We start from the raw sequence: 21,206 nt of genomic DNA, 5'->3' as shown, positions 1-21,206 counted from the left end.
TGATCCATTACCGTGCAGTAATTTCCTCTCCCAGTATGCAGTTCTCCATGCCAATCCAGGCACTTCGCTCCAGACTACAAGCCCATTAAGTAGTAGAAACTTCCTACATGACGACCAGCCATTGTTCCTCTGTGGCTGCTTTCTGTGTAAGTCTCCTGAGGACTCTGTTTACTTTTATATGTTCTTCTACACATGCTGACCAGCACATTTCTACACATGCAAACTTTGGTGTCTGTGTGTGCTCTTGGTTTTGTCTTTTATTGGCCCTTGTTTTAATGTCTGTTTGTGTGTCCTTTGTTTTCTTTGAAGCACTTTGTGACAAAGCACACTGTGACAAGTGTTTAATAAATAAATCTGACTTGATTTGACTGTCCAGCCATATAATATGATGGGAGGGATAAAAATACATCTCAAAGCATAGCTACACCAGTGAACCATGGTCTGAGAAATGGGCAGGAGGAGAGAGGCTCTCAGACAATATTATGCAGGTTGACTGAAATTTAATTGGAACAGTCATGACTTGAATGTGACCTCATGTCAAGAGGGTAGGTAGGAAAATGCAGAGACCAGTGGTGGAGCACATTTGTTTTTATTCTAACTATGGTGTCTAAAGAAGAGAAAATGACTAATGAAGACGGATACATGTGCAAAATCTGTTTGTGTGTCTGTATGCTTTACTGTACACAGCAGACAGCAGTAAGAAAAGGTTTTCTCTGTGACCGTTAGCTTTGATAACAGTAATAAGTCCCATAGACTGAAAACAGGATTAAAATGTGGTTTAAAGCAACAATTTTATGAGATAAACAACACGTTGTAGTAACCAAATGACAGGGGAAAATGCATTTTGGTAACTGTGAATTCTCGAGTTCAGTCAGTCATTTATTTTTCATTATTTTTCAGATGCGGTATAAGACCATTTCCAGCATTTCGGCTTTCCCCTGCTGCACAATTTTGATGTGGTTCTATTGGGATTACAGCACTACAAACACCCACTTGGATTTATGATTTTGCTTTACTGATTTTAAAATAAATTGAATCAAACCCCAGTGGTTCCAGTATCAGTGTCTCTGTAGAAAATTACCATACTGTTGCAAAAACCATCAAACTAGAAAGTGTTTTCGAAATAATAAATTCCATATAAATGAGGAATTATGTGTATATGCATATGTGAATTAATGTAAATAAATTGTCCTTGTTCATGTGCCTATAAAAATATGTGTGGTTATTTAATGTATGAGGATTGAAACAGAGCAATGAAAGAGTTAAGGTTAGGTGGTGTGTGTCAAGGAGACAGAAAAGTGTTTAAGACATCAATGAATATTTTAGGAGAGAATGGGAGCTGTGGGAGGGATTGGTGAATTGAAAGAGAGTTGGGCTGTGAGAGACGGAGAGATAATTTAATAGATGGGCAGAGCAAATGTGTTGGAGGAGAGACAGAAAAGCTGGAGGGATGGGAAATGAATGAATGGTGCACTAATCTGGACTAAGCGATGGAGAGAAGAACCAACATTAATTTAATAAGATGGATGAATGGACAAATAGATGCATTGTGCAATGTTCAAAAAAAATCAAAAAACCTGGTCTGCCTTGTGAGAAATATAAGGTGTGTTTGTGTGTGTTTAGTTGCACAGATGAAGTTAAATATTTTAGAAAAAAGCACACTTGTAGGAACCTGAGCTGACCAGAGGGGCAGTCGGGGCGCTCAGAATCCCCGCTGGTGTGGCATTCGGGCACAAAGTAAAAAAGGATGGGAGCGGTTAGTGAGATGCGGAAATGCTTGGTCTGTCAGCTACTCTGGTTTCAACTCATTTCGAGCCTGACACGCTTCCTCGGGAAGCATGAAGATGTTACATTCAGGCGAAAATGAAGCATAGGAGTGTCCTATTAGGGTACAAATGTAGCAAAAATGGCCCTCTGCATGCCAGTGGCTGTGATGACGTTGTGGACTGACATCTCTGAAATGATTTGTCTTAGTGGCTAAATAAAAATGTTCTTCTTTCAATTAGTGTCTGTTTGTACTTGATTACTTTAGATCATTGTTGTGTACCTCAGCGTTCAATTTTAGGTGGTTTTATCCCTGCTATATGCTACCTGCTTGGCTGCCTCATGTGGCAGACAATACTGAACTGCACTGCTATGCGGATGACCACTCTTGTCTTGTCCACTCTATCTGTTACATCGTGCTCTATCTGAGCAATTTAAGACTGGCAGATACTGGCAGTCATTTAAAACCAGCGATTAACTGGACTGAAGATTGTCAGAGATGAGCTGAGCTCTGCTTGTCTACATCCAATTTACTTCCTGCTGCAGCTCAGCTCCAGCTTCTGGTTATAATGACATAATGAATCAAACAGGAATTGTCTCTCCAAAAGACATAAATAAAAGTGGCACCCTCTACAGGAGTGTGGAATTCATGTAAATCCACAGCATTAAACATGGCATTTAAAATTTCCTGTATTTTTATAATCTACATGAGCCCTGTTTGCTCATTTTGCATATTTGTGGCATTTCCATCCGTTAAAAAAGAAAATATACACACTGAACCACCTTATCTGACTCACTGAATCATTCAGAAGATCAGACTGTTTTGAGAGTCAACAAGTAGTTTCACCCAGGGGTGAAAATCTGGGCTCCGTGCTTACGTAGTCTCCGTGAGCAATAATAGTAACAACAGTAATGTATTTTTGATGCCAGCAATGTTAAATATTAAAACTTCAGATAAAAACAGACTTTAATTCCAGGCTTTTTGAGGGCCCTGGATAATTATTACCACACACTAGGATGCAGCTTTCACCTCCCACACCACTGCCGGTGGGTTTTTCCCTCATAGTGCATTTCAGCCTTTCACTACTTTCCTTGCCTACTAGGAATATGAAAAATAATTTATAAAAACATCAGGAAATCCTGAACAATTGCCCAATTCAACACTTAAGAATTTTGTAATCTTGGTAAAGGGGCGATTAAATGCAAAATATAGTCCATGCTATTACAACTTCTTTATCTTCTTTGCCACTAATCTACATAATGCCACAGAGCTTCATTGTTGGTTTATGTATCTGGTTTAATTACAGAAAAAAAAAAATAATAAATGAAATGACAAAATACCATAGAACCGGAGATACAGACCGGGGGGGGGGGTCACTGCAAATCATTTCAGAGTCTTAGCCCAACTGAACACCAATGGAAAATTTTGGGGGCCGATGTGTCGGACAGTGCTCTCCATCACCACCATCAAAGCACCAAGAGAGGGAAAGTCTTTTGGAAAAATGGTGCTCACCTCTGTATTAGAGTTCGAGCTGGTTACGCCTTACTGAGACACTGTTTGCTGTTTTTTTTTAATTTGTCACCAATCTAAATCTATTATTAATTTTACTACTTAATTATTAATGACAGTGAAAAGTGATGACAAACACAGTGACACTATGTTCCATGAAGTCCCAACGGCCAAGTGCCAGGGCTTGCTGTCCTAACAGATCCAAAAGTATTATCTTTTTAAAACTGACAGCTTGCTAGTAAACAGCTTGGGTCCGGGTTCACATCCTGTCAGGTGCTCACATTAGCAAACACTGCAGCAGGAAATAAACTCTCAATACTCTGACAAAAAAGAAGCATTGGTTTTGTTGCTTGCACCTTGCTATTGGCTCTGCATCAATTTCAAATCAAACTCAGCGGTCTGTTTTCATCCTTGATCCAGATAAAAGACTTTTGGTATCATCTATTATCCAAACTCGATCTTTCAACAACTCTCCCAAACCATCATGTTTACCTCAGTTGGGTAATATTTCCAGCGTAATTCATGATCTCGAGATAGTGCAAATTGCTGTAGCTTATATCTACACCCTTACAACCATAGCTTGGCAGTTTTAGGGTTATTCCTTGGATTTTATTGACAACTTCTTTGGGTTGTACGGGCCTAACCTGTGGCTACAACTATTTTACTACCTTGAAATTGAATATGAGCCTGAGCACAGCTTTAGATACTCATGCAGAGCTTTTTTGGCAGTCTTCGTTAAAAAGAATGAGTGACAGGGCTCTTGCTGTTTGGGGCCCTATGGTTTGAAAAGCGGAGACTATAAATCAATCCCCTTCTTCTAAATCACCTCTAAGAACCCATCTGCACAAATAAAGTCCACAAATTGATTTGCAATGGCTTGTTTTCTTTTGCCCTATTAAAAAAAGATACTTAGACGGTGTGTTTTAAAAGAAGGGGAGGACTGGAAAGACATAAGTAGAGGGCAACACAGAGAAATAAGCAAACAAGTGCATGGGCAGACTGAAAGGCAGACAAAGAGATGGATGGATGGATAGAGGACTGTTGAGGAGAGAAATAGAAAGTCCTGAATGCTTCTGCGGCAGGCTGTGCTGACGTGAGGAGTGTTCCCAAACACAGTTTGTAGCAACTGCAGACCCACTGCATTACCATACTCACACACACACACACACACACACACACACACACACACACACACACACACACACACACACACACACACACACACAGTGCCTCAGGGAGAAAGCTGCTTGCAGGCAGAGCTGAATAGAATGGGGACAGAATCTCCTATTCTGGTCCTGAAGAGGTCACTGTGCACTCCAGCACCATTTGTAAACGTGTTAAGAGAAAGTGCAGGTGTGTCTACAGGTTTGCATGAAAATGTAGTGTTTCCTTCAGGTGTCTTCTCTGTCTGTGCATATATCTTTTTTTCATGTGTGATTGCACCTTCTACAGGTGTGTTTAAATTGTGTGGGGCCGTGCATTTTTATGCACCAATGTGCTGTGTATAATGGTGTGGACTTGTGCGAGTGTGCGTGTGTGTGTGTGTGTTTCCCTGCACAGGTCGGTCCTCTCTCCTCCATTCTCGCCTCCTCTCTCCAGTCTGCGCCTCCTCACGGAGCTAGGTGCGTATCATTGGATCAGTAGCTGCTGCCTGCCACACTGTCCAATCGCATCTAGGGAGAAAAAAGAGAGAAAGAGACACGGGGAGAGGGAGAGAGAGGCAGCGAGAGAGAGAGAGATGGGGGAGGGAGGAGAAAGAAAGGAAAAGAGGGAGAAAGGGAGATTGATCATTTGAACGTCCTGGGCCTTGGATTCCTTGGAGAAACACTTAAATTTCCACTTCATCCAAAACGTCATTCCCCCCCTCTCATTTCCATATTTCTCGGACTGAAGGCTTGGGGGTTGTTTTTTTTTTCTTTTTTCTTTTTTTTCTTTCTTGTCTCTTTTTTGGGTTATTCCCACCCAGGAGACGTGCCACCACCACCAGCAGCAACAGCAGGGGCAGCGGGAGCAGCGGCAGAGGAATATCTCCCAATATCCCATCCCGGGCACGTCGGATAAGCTGCAGCAGCGAAAACACGAGGCGAACATTGCGGTGGACGGGAACGGAAACATGGTCTGTGGGATTTCACCCCTCTCATCCAGACTGGGTACGGTATATCCTACATTTTGTTCATTTGAGGGTTTATTTTACAATTTTTTTTTTACTGCAGCGAGGATGCAGGTTTTGAATTTGAGTGTGTGTGTGTGTGTGTGTGTGTGTGTGTGTGTGTGTGTGTGTGTGTTTTGTCGTAGTCAGCTTCAGTGCCGATAGAGATCTAGACAGGATATTCTACCTCACAAGCAAGCATTTCCCCCCCCCCACTTGCTCTTCTCTTTCCTTTTGCTCTCTTCTTCTTTCTTGGCAGTTTTAATAAGAAAGCAGCGCGTATTTATTCATCTGTTGTTTCTGTATAAAAATATACACGGGGAGTGTGTCAGGCGGGTTTGCCTTGATAAATGGAGCGTTATTCATCAGCGTGTGTGTGATCACCACTGGAATGTTAACTAGCACCTTGGACAGCCGACACCAATACAGCACCAATACAAACATGGGAGGAGAGATAGCACTGGTCATTTTTGATATTTTTGCTGCATAGAGTGGACATGTTTGTGTGTGTGCGTGTGTGTGTGTGTGTGTTTGTGTGTGTGTGTGTGTGTGTGTGTGTGATTACACGAAGATTGATGTTGCTCTCTCTGGGCGTGTGTGTGTATGTGTTAATATTCTGCCCTGAGGCCCTCAGAGAGATATATCAGTGTCGGCTGGGGAGCAGCTGTGTGCGTGTGTGTGTGTGTGTGTGTGTGTGTGTGTTTGAGATAGCGAGAGGGAGAGCGAGAGAGAGAGAGAGAGTGTGTGTGTGTGAGCATGTAGAGAGATCAAGAAAGTGTGTCTGTGTGCATCTTTGGAAGATAGAAAAACCCCTTTAAGTGTGTGTCTATTATTGAGAGATAAAGAAGGTGTGTGTGCATACGTCTGTGGGAGTGAGATAGAGAACAGTGTGTGTGTGTGTGTGTCAAAGACTTCCTACCTTAGGCTATATGCAGGTCAGGAGCCCCGCAGTGTATTCAAGGTTTAATTAAGCATGTGACATGACTCTCCAACCCCCCACCCCCCAACCTGTGATCTGTGTGGTACTGTGATCTGTGAAACGGTGTTTAGTGAGGATGTGACATGGGTCTGCAGCTCATACCGGATACACACACACACACACACACACACACACACACACACACACACACACACACACACACACACATTCTTGTGTGACACAGCAGCCCTGACTGTGTAATACCAAGTTAAGCTGAGCGGACAACATCTCGTTTGCCCTATCTATCGCACTCATATCTATTTTTAACGTGAGCAGCAGTGAGGTAGCACAGTCTATCCTTCTGATATCATTTGTCTCCCATGTGTGTATGTGTGTGTGACATTTTAATTTATTTTACACTGTGGTTATTCTTATGAAGACTAATTAAATCTTCCTCTCCTTTTCTTTCTATCTCCCTGCCTCTTTTTCTCTTTTCTAGGAGGCAGTTTGGGCTTGTTATGGGGGTGACCGGAAGGAGAGAGTGACAGAGGAACAGTGATGCTACTGTTTACATAACGAGAGACTCTCTCACACACACACACACACACACACACACACACACACACACACACACACACACACACACACACCTACACACACACACCTACACACACATACAAACACACACTCACTCACACACACACACACACACACACACACACACACACACACACACACACACACACACGCACATACATGCACACATGCTCAAATCCCCTGTCCAGGACACACACACTCACTTAAACACTTCCACACAAACATACACATACAGACACGTATTCAAAGGACTCACTGACTGAGTCACCACACACTCAGAGGCACTTAATCACTGACTCACAGACAGGAACACACATACTCATAGACAGACACATACACAAGGGGAAAAAGTTGTTTGCAAGAGCCGGGACTGTGTGCTGTGTGTGCTATGGGCCAAACTGAGCGGCAGCTGTGTGCAAGTGTTGGATACCTCTGAAGGGTCAGCACAGCCGTAACCCTTGCCATCTCCCGGTCCCATCCGGTCCCTCGTCCTCCCAGCTACCGCTAAACACACCATCATGTGTGAGCTGAGGACCAGGAGAACTCCCTCTGCCTCATCTCCTTTCCCACCCTTCTCCTCCCCCTTTGGGTTCCCATCCCTTTTCCTCTCCCTCTGCCTCTCCCTTTCTTTCTGTCCGGCGTCGGTTTTGGCGCAGCAGACCGTGCCTGTCATCTCCACGGTGCAGGGCCGCATCCGTGGCATCCTGACCCCACTGCCCTCAGACCTTCTTGGCCCCGTCATCCAGTATCTGGGAGTACCATACGCAAGGCCTCCAACGGGGGACCGGCGATTCCAGCCTCCTGAGCCGCCTTTACCCTGGCCAGGAATACGAAATGTGACACAGTTTGCACCCGTGTGCCCACAGTCGCTGGATGAGAGGAGCATGCTGGGAGATATGATGCCGTCCTGGCTCACAGCTAACCTGGATATAGCGGCGACGTACCTCACTCACCAGAGCGAGGATTGTCTCTACCTCAATATCTACGTGCCCACTGAGGAAGGTGAGTCAACCCAGTGTTGTGCACTCTCTCTGTCAGGGGCAGTAGTTAATAAAAAATACATACATCTTTGGGCTTAAGGTTTTACGTTTATGTTCATTTTGGCCTACGATCAAAACAAAGTGGCACTTTCTAACCAGAGAGGTACTTGTGGGTACTTTCAAGGGCATTCGGGCTGTGACAAATGAATGAAAAATTAAAGTGTCATGTCAGGGCACAGACATACCCTTGTTAAATAAATAAATAAATAAATAAAGTTTTACCCCCCCCCCCTTCACAGCCTGTGCACGGCGTTGGTTGAACCAACACTTAATATGCAGACACCTGCGTCAGTCGCCAAGGGGTTTACGCCTTTACTTGTGGAGGAAAGTGGGAGGACACATACTCAGTCATGCATACATATTGGTTCATAAACATGCATGTGACCCTGCACACAGACACACACACATTGACAAACAATGGCAAGCATAAACACTCCCACAGCCTCAATTTAAATCCACCCGCTGAGAAATGAAGGTAGGGTGATATGAAGCTTAGGGAAGCAAGGGAGGCAGAGATTATTTCTGCTTTTGTATGTATAAGACCACATGGCGATCATATACCGAGATACATACAAATGGACATGTGGACAGACAGACACAAACGCATGCAGTCAGCAGGAACATTTATTCAAACAGCAGACAGAGCGGGGGCATTAGGAAGGTGGGTGGATCTGTGCACACATTCATGCACAAAAACTGATTATGTGTTGCATTGGCATCAGGTGCTTCAATTATGTTTCCTTGATGGTTTGGACACATCAGGCCATATGATGATATGATGAGGCCTTGTGATTATACTGCAAACCAATTTTCCCACAGAGAAAAAAAAAGTATCTATCTATCCATTTTTTATCTATCTATCTATCTATCTATCTATCTATCTATCTATCTATCTATCTATCTATCTATCTATCTATCTATCTATCTATCTATCTCTCTCTTTCCCAGACATCCATGAGGAGGGGGGTCAGCGGCCAGTGATGGTCTATGTCCACGGTGGCTCGTACACAGAAGGCACTGGTAACATGATGGATGGCAGTGTGCTGGCAAGCTACGGCAATGTTATTGTCATAACCCTCAACTACCGCCTAGGAGTATTGGGTAAAATTCTATATCTTCTATATCTAATGTATCTTCTGTATGTCTTGTAGTGCCAGTTGGACTTTATGGGACAGCCCCAAACACAGGCATTTAGGCAGCAATCTATAGTAAAACAATCCAGGTTTAAAATGGCTGTAGTTGTGCTTCAACAGCACGCTCCACTCGATGAGCAAGAACAATAGAGGCGCAATTACTGCCAAGGTGCTCTGGGTATTCTGATAATATCACTGCAATATGATACGCCTACTGTATAGAAATTACTAAATGAAAGGGGCTAGAGGGGTAATGAAAGGATCATAATTTGAAATGCAATGTGTGCATTTCACATGGATTTAGGTTGGGAATTTTGCTGTTAAAAAAGGAAAGGGATAGATGGATCGGACAGTAGTCAATCACCAAATCTGGGCAAAACATCAACAATGGATAAACATTCAAACTCTAGTAATCACATCATTAAAAACCAAAATAATGTTTTCATATAAAACCACATTCAGTGTTGTGATTTTGATTCCGTTGTATTTCCCTTTGCTATGGGTTGTCAGATTTGTATTGGATGACATGTATTTATTACTAAAGTAAATACAATTTCTTTTAACTAAAAATTAAAAAAAACATTTTTCCTCACTTTCAATTTCATAGTTTATTATGGCTCAGGTATCTTTTTCCTCATTGTATGATTTCTCTGGGGATACAAGCATTTTCTTGCCATAAACTGAGATATTTTTTTTTATGTATCAACACAAGATTTTCATTTTTGTGATCACATTTATATTAAATTCACCATCTGGATTGTTTAATCCTTCAACGAGCTATAAAATGTGAAAACCATAAGAGAGTTGTTTTTACCCAGAGCGTTTTTTTTGTTTTTTTTCTGGAGCGAAAACATGTTCAGGATTGGGTTTCCCTAGTGGAAATAAACCCCCTGAAACCATTTCTTTCCACTACTAGCATCAACTCAAATCCGATCCCTTTTACCGCCATGACTCTCTTACTCATTGCTCTCTGAACAGGGAAAATCTGATTCCCATGGTTTTTCTAATTTTAGTTATGCAAAGCTCACAGGCTAAATAAATAGACTATCTTAGAATCCTAGAATTGGATCTTTTTGTGGCTTTAATTATAAAAAATTACCAAGCCTGGTTGGAGCCACAGGAGGGTTAAAAAATACTTTGAAGGCATAATTTACTGTACTACACTGGGAGCAAGAGTATTGATGCATGAGTAGTATGTGTGAGCAGTATGCCTTCATACCGTATTGATTACAGTATGTCAAAGGTATTAGATGGACATCATTCCATAGGCTTGGTTAAATCATGCCCTCACTTTAATTAATTGGTGCCCACTATTTACTAATTCATTTAAAGAAATTAATTAAAATGTGCCAGCAGGTCAACAAAAACTGTCCATACAGTATGTTTTATAATTAGGTATCTGATTTAGCTTATACAGCTATGTTAAAACTGATGTAACCCACAAGCCATAATCACTTAGTATATTTGATTAGGTGGATTTATGTTACAGAAAGTGAGTGATATTTTGTAAAAAAAAAAAAAAAAAAAAAAAATATATATATATATATATATATATATTTATATAAATGTATTTGGCTTTTAGATAAATTTTACAGAGATCAATCCAAGTTTAGTTATTATAAGAGAGCAAAAGTAAAATAATTCTTATGGCATTTGGCTGCTCGTTCTCTTTAAATTATTTAGTGCAAATATTTTGTTTTCTATCTTTTTATGCAATTTTAACACATTTTATAGTACATATAACATAACACAAAGCACGTTAATACTGTATGAATGAAATTTCTATTCCAGAAGGAAGGCCAGTTCTGGTTCTCGTTTAATTAAATGGAGATTGTTTTTGAACATGGACTGGAGCAGAGTTGAATACATGTTAAAAGGTTAAAAGATTCAACAACGAAAAATATTTATTGGCATTTATGAGATCTATGCTGTCTTTTCTGTTTTTTTTTAGAAGCTTTTTAAGGCTTTCATTATATATTGATTTTATAAGCTGGCATAAATATGCCTCTGCTTGGTGGGTGAAACAAAACTCTATTAAATTTTGACCTTGAGGGAAAAAATAGTTGCCAGAGCCATAATCACCATACTGACCCAAACAAATCCTACATGCTTCACCTTGTCTTTATCTCCATTGTCTGTGTTTACACCACCTCCAATATGATGATGATCATCATCACCATCATCGTCCATCATCCATCATCCATCATCCATCATCCATCATCACAAATAGCGGTGTCTTCCTTGTCTTCCTCTTCTTGCTTTTCATCATAAGTTGGATGCATGAGGTGAGCCCATACATGCAACAAAATGTACAATTATGCACACTGTTATTTTTTGCTAATCTTACTGTAATCAGCTGAAATTGGAGCGTGTTTCCACAGAAATGTAAATACCATAATTAAATTGTATGATTGACCCAAATCTTACCACAGTGTACAAGCACATCTCCAAGTATATATGAAGCCATTCTGAAACTGAAACTACAGTCAAATGAATATAATATCCTTATAATATCCTTTTGCATGAGATACATTTCAAAAATGCACATAAGTGATGAAATGCATTATTTTAACAGCACTGCTTCTCTTGCTCATTACACTGGTATGTGTTCAGGGCCAGCTTGAGGTTGAGTGAAATGAGCTTCTGCAGTAATGAGATATACTGTAGTGGGGTGAGCCATTAGGATCCTTTGCGTTTACTTAATACAGTCAGCAGTAAAGGGAATAAGGGATAGCTGCATTTGTAACTGTGTATGTGTGTAGGTTTATGCGCGTGTGTGTGTGTGTAAGCTGACATCCACTCACATGAATATGGATGTACCTTGTTGTTTTGATTCAATTTCCAAGGGACTGCAGGAGAGACACACAATTTTTCATGAAATTTCTCTTTAAATTTATGTTGAAAGAGACTTGTACATAATTGATCTTAATAGTGGGGATGTCAGGGTCCAACCCCCTCTGTGTACGCCCATGTGTTTGCACATATCATAATTGTAAAATGTAGATGCTATATCCATAAAAAATCTGCAGGAATATCATCCTGTGATCGACTCATTATTTTTTACATTGTTGTCCATAAGCTTTTTCAGCTTTGATTTCATACAAATCTTTAAACTTAAGTGCTGTATGTTCTGCCATATGTAATAACAACATCACTCTCTCTGTCTGCCTGTAGGGTTTCTTAGTACCGGTGACCAGGCAGCAAAAGGGAACTACGGCTTGCTGGATCAGATCCAGGCTCTGCGCTGGGTGAAGGAGAACATTGCAGCCTTCGGGGGAGACCCAAACAGGGTCACTGTGTTTGGATCCGGGGCCGGCGCCTCCTGTGTCAGCCTCCTCACCTTGTCTCATTACTCTGAGGGTAAGGGGGAAGGGGGAATCATGGACAAAAAGCCTGCTCACCTAGTTGATTTTATTCTGCTTACTGTACGTAGCACCGGTGGGGAAAGGATTTTAAACTTTTTACACTTTAAAATACATAAAGAATACAGGCAGATGGACAGGTAGGCACCTATGATTGTTGATGGGTGTTGCTGTGAAAGCTTTGACATTTCGGGTTATGAAGCTTTTCAAGGTCTCCAGTGGATTGATACATCATTTACTGTTATAAATGCCTGAATAAGCCTTTGAATCCTCTGCATAATACAGTACAGCCTTCCTGTGACCCATATAGTTAAGATCTGTACTAATTTAAACTTTTAATGCTTACCTACTTGAGCCAGGTGTTCTAACCATGACCCGTCATCCTTTTGAGTAATGCATGTCTGTGATTTTCAGTGTTTTTCTTGCTGAGGGATTGCTTGTTCTGCATCTGTTTATAAATGTGTTGTTTAACCCTTGAAGTGTGCAATCATATGTTCATGCATTCATGCATACGTGTGTGGGTGCATTTGCATCCATAAATGTATACATTTATAAATGTATGTGTGTGCCTCAGTGTGTATGCCTTATACATCCGTTTGTATTCATGTTTGTGTTCTCATGTGTATCTCAGACCTGTTCCATAGAGCCATCATCCAGAGCGGCAGTGCTTTAGCCAGTTGGGCTGTCAACTACCAGCCCAGCAAGTATGCCCGGCAGCTTGGTGAGAGGGTGGGCTGTGGCATCGACGACAGCACCCAACTGGTCGCCTGCCTCCAGGGCCGGAGTTACCGGGAACTTGTGGAGCAGAACATAACGCCGGCCAAATATCACACGGCTTTTGCCCCGGTGATTGATGGTGATGTTATACCAGATGACCCCCAGATTCTGATGGAGCAGGGAGAATTTCTGAACTATGACGTGATGCTGGGGGTTAATCAGGGCGAAGGCGTGAAGTTTGTGGAGGGCATTGTGGACTCAGAGGACGGTGTCACGGCTGAGGACTTTGACTTTGCTGTGTCAGACTTTGTGGATAGTTTATATGGATACCCAGAAGGCCGAGACACGCTGAGAGAGAGCATAAGGTGAGTGAGTCTGTGCATGTCTGATTATATTTGAGGAATAGTTTGACACTCTGAGAAATACATGTATTTGCTGTTTTGCTGAGAGTTAGAAGAGAAGATTGGTACCACTGTTGTGTCTGTCCTTTAAATATGAAGCTACTGTCAGGAGATGATTAGTGTAGTGTAAAGACTGGAAACAGGTGGAAACAGCTAGCCTGGCTGTGTCCTAAAGTAAAAAACAAAACAAAACATCCACCTACCAGCACTTAAAGCTCGGTAATTAACACAATATATATCACATTTATTTAATCTGTACAAAAACCAAAGTATAAAAAAACTATTGATTGGTTCTTGCGTGGGCGTTGTGTTTTGCTGGAGTCCAGGCAACCAGGAGAGAATAAAGAAATAGTTACAACTCCTTTCAAAAAATCACAACTTGTCATTGTTACATTTCTTTTTGCATTTGGATCAATCAAACAAGATATAACATGTTAATTATTGAGTTTTAGAGGTGCTGGTAGGCAGATATTTTGAACTTTGGACAGAGCCAGGCTAGCTGATTCCTCCTGCTTCCACCCTTTATGCTAAGCTAAGCTAACTGTTGCCTTGCTGTAGCTCAATATTTACCGTACAGTTATAAGAATGGTATCAATCTTCTCCTCTCACTCTTGCCAAGTAAGTGAATAAATGTATTTCCTAAAATGTGGAACTATTGTATCTAAAAGGATGCCCATTAATGCATTTGACTATGAAATATATTTCTTAAATACATACACTGTATAGAGTGTAATACCTTTAATTTGTAGTGTTGCATACTGTAACAACAACAATAGATTTCTTGAAAGATGAACTGATAGAGAGATGGACTTGATCTTAATTGATTAATTGGTTGACTAATTAGCTTATTTTAAATGTATTTATTAAAGGTTCATGTACACGGACTGGGCTGACCGCGACAATGCCGAAACCCGACGAAAGACTCTGGTAGCGCTATTTACAGACCACCAATGGGTGGCACCAGCAATTGCCACAGCTGACCTCCATGCTCAGTATGGATCTCCCACCTACTTCTACTCCTTTTACCACCACTGCCAGAGTGATGCCACTCCGCCCTGGGCTGACTCCGCCCACGGTGACGAGGTAAGATGATGTCACAACGTTGTATTGCTTTACAGAAATAACATTAGTGACAGCTGTAGTTGAGTTGAAAGAAGTGTTTTGTAAGTAGTGGCACAAGGATATTAGATATCAAAGAGAGGAGTAAAGATTTCACAAAAGGTAGAGTGACTGGGTTGGGTACTCAACTCTAAAGCAGATCGAGGCACAAATGTAGGTGACTAAGGTCTCAAAGATTTTTGATATGGTCATACAATGAATCAGGAGCTCTTGGTTTAGATACCCTTGAGGTGTTGCTTTACACTGATCTGTTCAAAGTGCTTAATAAGTTGAATCAAGCAGTTCTAAACAGCATGAAATATTTGAAATGGTCATGGGATTTATTTTCCTGCAGGTCTGATTTTGAAGCTGTCTTATTTACCTGTATATTTACTGCTACAATGATTAAAGTTGATTATGGCAGTCTTCTCTTCAAGATTTATAAAGTAGTACACTGTTAATTTCCAAGTTTTTTTGTGTTTTTTGTTCAAGTGCACACTTGATTGCCTTATGTTCAGCGTACTGTGTGTGTGTGTGTACGTGTATTTGTGTTTGGTGTGTGCGGGGAAGGATTTTCGGTCCAGGTGATTAGGGACGACTTGTCAAACTGAAAATGAGTATAGTGACCTGAGTTTAAGTTCACTGCAGTTACATATGAAGCGGTTTCCGTCTTCACTAGGATGAGGTTAGAGTTTGACATGATGCAGATATGGTTAGAGTTACTGTCGAGAGAATGAATGTAATCTGTTGGCTCCAACACAAAGCTATTTTAATGTGTGTGCTCGTGTGTGTGTGTATAGGTGCCCTATGTATTCGGTGTGCCCATGGTGGGACCCACTGATCTGTTCAACTGTAACTTCTCCAAGAACGATGTGATGCTGAGCGCAGTAGTCATGACTTACTGGACCAACTTTGCCAAGACTGGGTGAGCTATTAAATGTACACTGCTGTGAGATGTGGATTTTCTTTTGCCTGACTACAATTTACAGCAAAACAATATAAAACAAAAAAGAGCTTGAGCATGATTCAGTTCTCTTTATTTCTCCCTTCCTAGACACAGAAATCTGTTTAGAATTTCTGCTATTAATATCTAGTCCCCACACACATGTAGAAAATGTCTCATGATTATGAATTAAAACCAGGCCATTTAATCACATTTTAATATGTAAAAGAAAACGCGCAGCTGTCAGCTTAGCTGAGAGAAGCTAAGTTTCAATGCAGCTTTAGAGGAAACCAGTTGAGTTTTAAAGCAACAAAAATAATGAGCTCACAGGCAAAGGATATGTTATTATAATGTCTTTTCCTTCAAAAGGCCTCTGATTTCTGACAAGAGGACAGTACTTTAGATACAATCATGAAAGCAGCACTGCAGACTAATATTGGCAGAGGGTTCACACAGGTTCTCTGTCATGTCAAAATCTTGAAAAGGCTTTACTTCTCTGGACCTTGGCTGAGAAAGTTAAAGAACCCCTGCTGTAGAAAAAAGTCCTCGAGGGAAGCCAAGGTAATGTCCTAAAAGAAGAATGAGAGGTTGTCCACTGTTTGATGAATCTATTCTTCTTTTCTCTTCCTCCTTCACTCGTTTACAGTCAAATCTGGTGCAATGAGAGAGAGCCTATTCAGTAAGCTTAATTAAAATTAAAATGATCTGCCAGTAGTTAAGAAAAATACAGTTATAGAAAGAATCCACATTAAAAGTTCTAAAAACCCAACAATCAACAGTGATAAGAGTACATTTTATCTCGCCACTCTGACATGATATGCAAGATAAAAGTAATTGTTGAGGATGGACCCTCTTTCTGCTGTGCTTGAAGAGAGTAATTAGGAGTAATTAATCCAATCGAGGCTCACTCCACTGAGACCTCTTCAGATTTACAAAGACATCTTCAGTCTAGACCTTAATCTAAATCACCACAGAGCCTTGCTGTCTCACAATGTACAGAATCCGGACAGTGCTCGCACATATTTTGACTGTGGCCTGAAAAAAAACTGCGGGTGCATTAGGCCATCACATCGCATCAAGTTAGCAGTCTCTAGCCCATTGTCTGTATTGTCATAACCACCGCAGCAGGCCACAGAGCAAATTCACCAAGGAGGGATGTGAAGATTTCTGTGTGCACTTCAATTATCAATGGGGAACTTTCGCTGAAGGAAGATTTCACTCGGCTGAGAGTGCCTCAGCTGGTGATGGAACTCTGCGACAGCTCAATTTAGCGGGGAGGATGTGATGCTCCCTGATGTATATTTTGTAAGCCTCTGAGTGGGCGTATAAATCCTCAGCTTGTGTGTGCTTGTGCGCCGGTAGGTCTTCACGCTAGCTGCGTTTTTGTGTCACTCATAAGGTGATGATTGACAAGTGAGCACATAGTGCGTAGCTGGCAAGTCTGTGAAGACGTGCTGCTTGTTTCATTTACGACATTTCAGCTGCTGACACAGGTAAGTTGGTAAATCGACATATAAACGTCTGTCCGTGAGCGTCAGAGAAGTGATTTTTCAGGATATGTTCACTGCAGCACAAACACACATTCATATCTAATGTAGATATCTGACACTTTTATTATTTCTTTCTTCTTATTATTATTGTTGTTAACTAGAGGGGCAAATATCAGCATACGGTAAAAATGCAGGAGTCTGAACTGTGTATTAACTGTCAGTGAGGCATTTAAAGTAGACTAAAATCAGTGCTCTGCACCTACCATCTTTGAGCTACGTGTACAGGAAAATATAACTTGTTTTACTTTGTAGAAGTATTCTTTGTTTTGTACCGGTGCTGGTGAGACTGGCCAGCAAGAGAGAAACTCAGCCTCCTCAGAGGACGGAAGCCAGGAGAGAAAAAGTACTCATCAGCTCTTTTAGGAGTCTCTGACATGTGAAAAGCTGAAAAGCATGTGAAATATTGATATTTATACTTTTGATGAATATTTGGGATCCACGTAGTAGATATGTTGGTGGAAACCGTTTGTTCTTGGTTGCACCTCATTTTTGTGGCTTATTTAAGCCTTTGTTGATCATGGACTGTTGTGGGAGGCTGTAGTTATTAGCAGGTATGTCACCATGTCAAGATGCACTGTTATTTTGTTGATTTAATTTAGATTTTCACATGGTGTTTTCATCTGTGAAAATGAGCTGACAGGTATTTAACTATTGCTGAGATAATTTTGTTTGTTATATATTTTTCTCTGTATCCTTCTGTATATGATTACAGCTAAAAATTTTTTGTTACCTCTAAATTATAAAAAACAAATAACTTTCAAAACTACCAACCCATCTATAAAAAGACGCTGTCTTTCACTCTTTCTAGTGATCCAAACCAGCCGGTTCCTCAAGATACCAAGTTTATCCACACGAAACCTAACCGCTTTGAAGAAGTGGCCTGGTCTAAGTATACCCCTAAAGAGCAGCTGTACCTCCACATCGGCCTCAAGCCCCGTGTCAGAGACCACTACCGGGCCACCAAAATCTCCTTCTGGCTCCAGCTGGTACCTCACTTACATCACGTCAATGAGCTCCTCCAATCGGTGTCCTCCTTCACACACAGTCCCTCTCCACAGGATGACACCCCTTATTCTTACACGAAGCGCCTATCCAAAGGTTGGCCTCCTAGCAGTACACGTCACCCAGGCTCACAAGGGGGTACCCCACAGCCCCCAGAGTCTGCTTTAGGTGAAGACAGAGAGGAAAACGGGGTCCGTGTCCCTAATGAGGACTACTCCACTGAACTCTCTGTGACGATTGCTGTGGGAGCGTCACTGTTGTTTCTTAACATCCTTGCGTTCGCGGCTCTGCTTTACAAGAAAGACAAGAGGCGCCTGGAGCATCGCAGGCCCCGTCCACTTCCTCCCCCGAGACGAGATATCACACCTGCAGATGTTGCCGCCCACCTACAGGGGGAAGGACTAATGTCTTTACAGGTGACTAATGTGTTATTGCATTTTTATTTGCATATGTTTGCACTGGGTTTACCATAGCTGAAGCCAGTGTAGATTGTGTGGAGTGTCTGTATGCTTCTGTAGCCACAGGTTATATTGAAAATAATCATGCCTATTGCTTATATTAGCATATCATTTCAATATGCAATATTATTTCAAGTTTAAGTGACATTAAGCCAGATGAGTTGGTGTGTGACTATCTGAATCAACTCCTTTATTGCCAGTGGAGCACTCCTGCAAAACACAGCCTGTCATCAGCAGACATTATCAGTGTCAGAATGTTTGTGTGTAAATCTGTGAGTGTGCTTTGATGCATTTGCATGTGTGAGTTGTGTCCAGTTGTCTGAATTGCTTACAACTGCTTCCAGTTCATCCACTGACGATATGGCCTCTTTTGAGCTCTCTTAGTTGCTATGAAATCTCTAACTGGCAATTGAACTACACTAATGTGGCCCAACACTGCAGCTGCTTTAGTAATTGAAATGATATTCCTTTCCATGTGGTGTTTTGTGCTATTATTGCTGTTGTGATGATGTCTGATAGTTTATTGCGTTGAACATTCGGATATTTCGTAAATAATTATGCATACATCTGAAACTTATCATAACATATATAAATATTTAAAAAAAACATCTCAATAATATTGTGATGCTGATTTCAACCATACCACCCAGCCATAATAATATGGAATTTGATTAAAGCTGAAATGATTAGTTGATTAATCGACTGCTAAAATAACTGAAAGTAACAGCTATTTTGTCAGATTAATTGTGTTGGTAACTTCAAGCATAAATGCCAAACCATTCTGTGGCTCCAGCTTCTCAATTGTAAGGATTTGCTGATTTCTCTGCTTTTAATCACTGTAAATGGAATATCTTTGGGGTTTAAATGATTGGTTGAACAAAATAAGACATCTGAAGACAACACCTTGGGCTTTAGGAAATTTTGATGAGCATTTTTCACAATTTTCTAAATTCTTTTTTTTTTTTTTAGCATAAAACAGTAATGATTAATCAATTAATCAAGAAAATAATTGGTAGATCAAAGATAGTGAAAATAATCCTCAGTTGCAGCCCTAGATGTGATTACATGTATTCAGTCTGTATCTGCCCTCATTGCTTTCATTCCTTATCGTCATCTCATCGCCTATCCAACCCTTCATATTTTTAGGTGAAGCAGCTGGAGTGTGATGCAGCATCCGCAGACGAGAGGAACAACACTCACCACCATCACACTCTGGATACACTGGATGCTCTGGACGGCTTGGACACCCAGGACATCTACAGTACACTGGACACCGTGCGCCTAACCTGCCCGCCTGATTACACCCTCACCTTGCGCCGCTCACCCGATGACGTCCCCCTCATGACGTCTCTGACCCCAGGATCACTGCCTGTGACCCCTGGGTCACACCCTGTTACCCCGGCGACGCCAATGACCCCCATGACACCTGGATCAGTGGTGGGGATGAGGATGGGGCACCCTCACCAGGGATACACACACCATAGCCCATATAGTAATACGCACTTGCCACACACACACATCTCCACGCACACACACTCCACCACGCGTGTATAACCGCAGCAAGATACTCGCACATACAGGGACATAATTACAACACTCACTCATACTAACACACACACACACACACACACACACACACACACACACACACACACACACACACACACACACACACACACACACACAGAGGCACACACACACAAACATACATACAACGAAAGACTTAAATACCTCTACTAATTACCCTGCAGGATTGTTACAGATGGAGTGACAGAGAGACATTTTCCGTCGCAGGATGAAAAGACAGACAGCTGTGTGTTGCATGTCGGGGAACTGAAGACAGACTGGATCCCAGGAGATGCAGTTCTATGCATCATTCACTCATAACCTGGAACTTGACGAGCCAAGACATCAATCAAATGTCTCAAAACCCGGTTTTGATATTAAGTCTTCTGCTTTTTCTACACCTGAAGAGGAAGAGGAGCTCTGTGGCGAAAGGGTCAGTTATGGATCAATTTACATCTTCCACTGCACCTGTGTTGCACAGTGAAGCAATGTCGGGAACTGAGCAGAGCAGATGCAGAACTGAACTAAGAAGTACCACACACAGACTGCTGATGTCAACTTGAACAACCTGTGAAATGTGAATGTAGCATTTTTTTTTTCCATTAAAAGATCAAAGGCCCTATCTGCCAAGGATCAAACTAAGCTGAGGAGAAAATAACGAATCTCAGCGAGAGATGGATGTAAAAACCGACAGGGAGGAAGAGGGGGATTAAAAAAACAACATTAGCTGAAGGAAAAGTTAGTCAGATGGTGGGAAAGAGATTAAGATTTCATTGAGAGGGATTTAACAGCTGTGAGAGTGAGAAAAACGAAGTGAGATAGAGTGATATGGAAAATACGGGAATGGAAACTGTGCCAGGAGACAGAAATTAGCTTCAGAAGAAGAAAGGGCCTCTGAGGAGTTGCCAGACTTACTGAAGAATCACTCTAACCAGCTATGTGTTAAACTCTTGTAAATAGAATGGAAAGATACAGATGATATATTATGATTTATAGC

The 21,206-nt window shown here is 41.4% G+C and overlaps 1 protein-coding gene across 1 annotated transcript; it reads left to right on the top strand.

Annotated features, from left to right (window-relative positions):
• The first annotated feature begins 7,109 nt into the window (after positions 1-7,109).
• LOC120801978 (neuroligin-4, X-linked-like) lies at positions 7,110-20,287 on the top strand. The gene is made up of 8 exons (XM_040149375.1): positions 7,110-7,941; positions 8,928-9,080; positions 12,287-12,472; positions 13,106-13,556; positions 14,462-14,675; positions 15,491-15,615; positions 17,992-18,601; positions 19,790-20,287. Exons 1-8 carry the CDS (start codon positions 7,458-7,460, stop codon positions 20,195-20,197), a joined length of 2,631 nt encoding a protein of 876 aa, XP_040005309.1. The 5' UTR covers positions 7,110-7,457; the 3' UTR covers positions 20,198-20,287.
• Positions 20,288-21,206: the final 919 nt, after the last annotated feature.

This window comes from Xiphias gladius, chromosome 16 (genome assembly GCF_016859285.1).
Source record: "Xiphias gladius isolate SHS-SW01 ecotype Sanya breed wild chromosome 16, ASM1685928v1, whole genome shotgun sequence".
Classification (NCBI taxonomy): Eukaryota; Metazoa; Chordata; class Actinopteri; order Istiophoriformes; family Xiphiidae; genus Xiphias; species Xiphias gladius.
This window is presented reverse-complemented; position numbering and strand designations above follow the sequence as displayed.

Bases quoted from the DNA above. Each gene is read 5' to 3' on its own strand.
- LOC120801978 (XM_040149375.1), top strand. From the start codon at position 7,458: ATGTGTGAGCTGAGGACCAGGAGAACTCCCTCTGCCTCATCTCCTTTC. The intron at 9,081-12,286 runs GTAAAATTCTAT...GTCTGCCTGTAG, and splicing joins CTACCGCCTAGGAGTATTGG to GGTTTCTTAGTACCGGTGAC. The intron at 15,616-17,991 runs GTGAGCTATTAA...CACTCTTTCTAG, and splicing joins ACCAACTTTGCCAAGACTGG to TGATCCAAACCAGCCGGTTC.